At 52.1% G+C, this 2,925-nt stretch overlaps 1 protein-coding gene across 1 annotated transcript; it reads right to left on the bottom strand.

The window, feature by feature from the left end:
• Positions 1–949: 949 nt before the first annotated feature.
• Positions 950–2,317, bottom strand: LOC144147399 (uncharacterized). Its single transcript, XM_077679523.1, has one exon. The coding sequence runs from the start codon at positions 2,171–2,173 to the stop codon at positions 1,022–1,024; it is 1,152 nt and encodes a 383-aa protein (XP_077535649.1). The 5' UTR covers positions 2,174–2,317; the 3' UTR covers positions 950–1,021.
• Positions 2,318–2,925: the final 608 nt, after the last annotated feature.

The following is a 2,925-nucleotide window of genomic DNA, read 5'->3' as shown; positions in this document are numbered from 1 at the left end:
GATAATGAATAGCAGCCTATCATTGTCGCTGAAGAAGAAAGTGTATGACAGCTGCAGCTTACCGGTACTCACCTACGGGGCAGAAACTTGGAGGCTCACTAAGAGAGTTCAATTTAAATTGAGAACGACTCAGTGGACAATGGAGCGGAAAATGATAGGTGTAACATTAAGGGACAAGAAGAGAGCGGAGTGGGTCAGGGAGCAAACTGGTGTTAAAGACATATTAGTAGAAATTAAGAAGACGAAATGGACGTGGGCAGGGCATGTAATGCGAAGGCAAGATAACCGCTAATCATTAAGGGCAACAGAGTGGATCCCTAGAGAAGGCAAGCGTTGCAGGGGGCGGCAGAAAGTTAGATGGGCAGATGAGATCAAGAAGTCTGCGGGGATAAATTGGTCACAGCTGGCACAGGACCGAGATAATTGGAGAATAATGGGAGAGGCCTTTGCCCTGCAGTGGGCGTAGATAGGCTGGTGATGAGTAATCGTCATGTGATTTTGTAGCGTAAGCTACACTGGCCGAGGTTGAGCAGTTTCGCGTGTGCCGTGAAGGGCCGTTCTGCGCAAGGGCGAGGGACATTGGATTGGATTGAATTGGCTTGGCTTGGCTTGGATTTGGATTGGATTGGATTAAGGTGGATTGTGTTGCGTCATAGCCATGGCAGGCGCACTGGCGCCGGCGCGTGCCCAGGTGTGCGCTTCAATTGCGCTGTAGCCAAGTCTGACGCTGCACCGGAGCCGCTTGATAGCCGTTTCGCGTGGCTCGTTAAGAGCCGTGCTGAACATGCGCGAGGAGCAGTGACTGGACACGACTGGACCGGACTGGATCGAACTGGACTGGATTAGTCTGAATTGGACTGGACTGGACTGCACTGGATTGAGCTGGATTGCTGAACCTTAGCTCACGCTACGTATATCCTGGCATAGCAGAGCTAAGCCAGAGAGAGAGAGAAATAAACGTTTATTTGCTGAAAAGACTAGCCAGGACTTGATCCTTGCCGGTCCGAGGTGGTAGGTCTCCTCAGTCCAGGAAACCTCTGGCGGTGGCTGCCGTCTTCGCCCGGTTCACCAGATTCTTCTGGTTCTCCGGATCCTCGTAGACGAGCAGTGCCTCCCACTTTTCAGCGATGTCGTGGTCACCGGTGGTATGGGCGCTTGCAATATCTTGTGGTGCGGCAGTCAGGGTTGTTGAGGATGCTCGGCTATCCACAGGTGGGTCTGGACGGCGGTCATCGCAAGGGCACTCCAGGATCATGTGTGCCAAGGTGTCGGGTTTGTCGCAGTAAGGGCAGAGATATGAAAATTGCGTGGGGTAGATGCGGTTCATGATTATTCCGTGTGTGTACGTGTTTGTTTGGAGCCGACGAAAGATTACGCTCTCTTCCTTGGTGAGGTCGGGGTGTGGTGGGGGATATCTCCTCCGCTCAAGTCGGTAGTGCTGAAGTATGGCCCTGTAGGTGATGGGTACGTCTGCTGCGCCCGTTGCAGCACGGATGTTGGGTGGCAGGAAGGCCCGGCTGGCGTGCTCTCGGGCTGCAGCGTGCGCTGCTTCGTTTCCCGCCATCCCTTCATGCCCCGGGATCCAGGTGACGTAGGTGTCAGGAAGTTGGGGGCGCGTCTTTAAGATATTAAGAGCCGTCGCGGACACGCGTCCTTTCTGAAAGTTCCGACATGCCGCTTGGGAGTCGGTGAATATCAGTGCTCGGTCGCTGCAGGTCGTCATTGCCAAGGCGATGGCTGCTTCTTCTGCAGTTTCGGGGTTACGAGCCGGTATTGTTGCCGACGTCAATTCCCTGCCTCGTGGGTCCGTGACGCTTATTGCGAAAGCAGTGTGGTCTGGATATCGAGCAGCGTCTGTGTATCTGGTGTTAGGATCCTTTTCATATTTTCGGAGGAGTGCCTTCGATCTTGCTTGTCTTCTTTCTTTGTGGTAAGTGGGATGCATGTTACGTGGTATGCGTGCTATACAGATGGTCTCCCGGAGTTCCGATGGTAGCCTCGCTTTTTGGTCGGTGTCCGCGATGTAGGTTTCACTGTAGTTGAGGAAACGGAGTACTGCTCTGCCTGTAGGAGTGAGCTTGAGGCGTTCGAGTTGGCTGGCTTTGTGGGCTTCGACCATCTCCTCCCACGTATTATGTACGCCTAATTTAAGGAGCTTGTCGGTGGATGCCATGAAAGGAAGGCCTAGAGCAGTCTTGGTTGCTTTCCTAATAATTATGTCCAATTTGTTTATTTCAGCGTTTTTTAAGGCTAAGTATGGGGTGCCATACGTGATCCTACTGGTTATTAATGCTTGAATGATCCGCAAGGTGTCTTGTTCTTTAAGCCCCCTTCGTTGATTCGCGATTCTTTTAACGAGGTGGGTGACTTGTGTCACAGTTTGTTGTAGCTTGGGAAGATGAGCTGCACCCGATCCATCCTTGTGTATGGTCAGACCTAGTACACGAAGGGAGTTCACCCTGGGAATTTCCACTCCATAAAGAGTGACGCTGGGATCCGGATCAAGAAGTTTAGGTGGTCGTCCTCGAGTTCGAGCCTTCAACACGAGAAGTTCGGATTTCTCCGGAGCACACTGGAGACCGCAAGAGTCCAAGTAGTTTACTATCACGTCGATAGCCTCCTGCAGGGCGTCCTGTTGTCTTCCAGTTGTAGGCGCTCTCATCCACAGCGTAAGGTGGTCTGCGTAAAGAGCATGCCTCAGTCCTTCGATAGTTTGAAGTTTCTTTGGCAGGTGCAGCATGGCGATGTTAAAAAGCAGCGGGGAGACCACTGAACCTTGAGGCGTGCCTTTGTTTGGTAGGTGGAATTTTGCGCCTCGAAGGTTGCCGATGCCCACCGTTGCCGTGCGATTCGTGAGAAAGTTTTGAACATAATTGTAAGCTTTGGGGCCGCAATTGGTACTTTGCAGATTTTCGAGGATCTTTT

The sequence above is a fragment of the Haemaphysalis longicornis genome, unplaced genomic scaffold (assembly GCF_048455015.1).
Source record: "Haemaphysalis longicornis isolate Haplotype H1 unplaced genomic scaffold, Haemaphysalis longicornis Haplotype H1 scaffold_7, whole genome shotgun sequence".
Classification (NCBI taxonomy): Eukaryota; Metazoa; Arthropoda; class Arachnida; order Ixodida; family Ixodidae; genus Haemaphysalis; species Haemaphysalis longicornis.
This window is presented reverse-complemented; position numbering and strand designations above follow the sequence as displayed.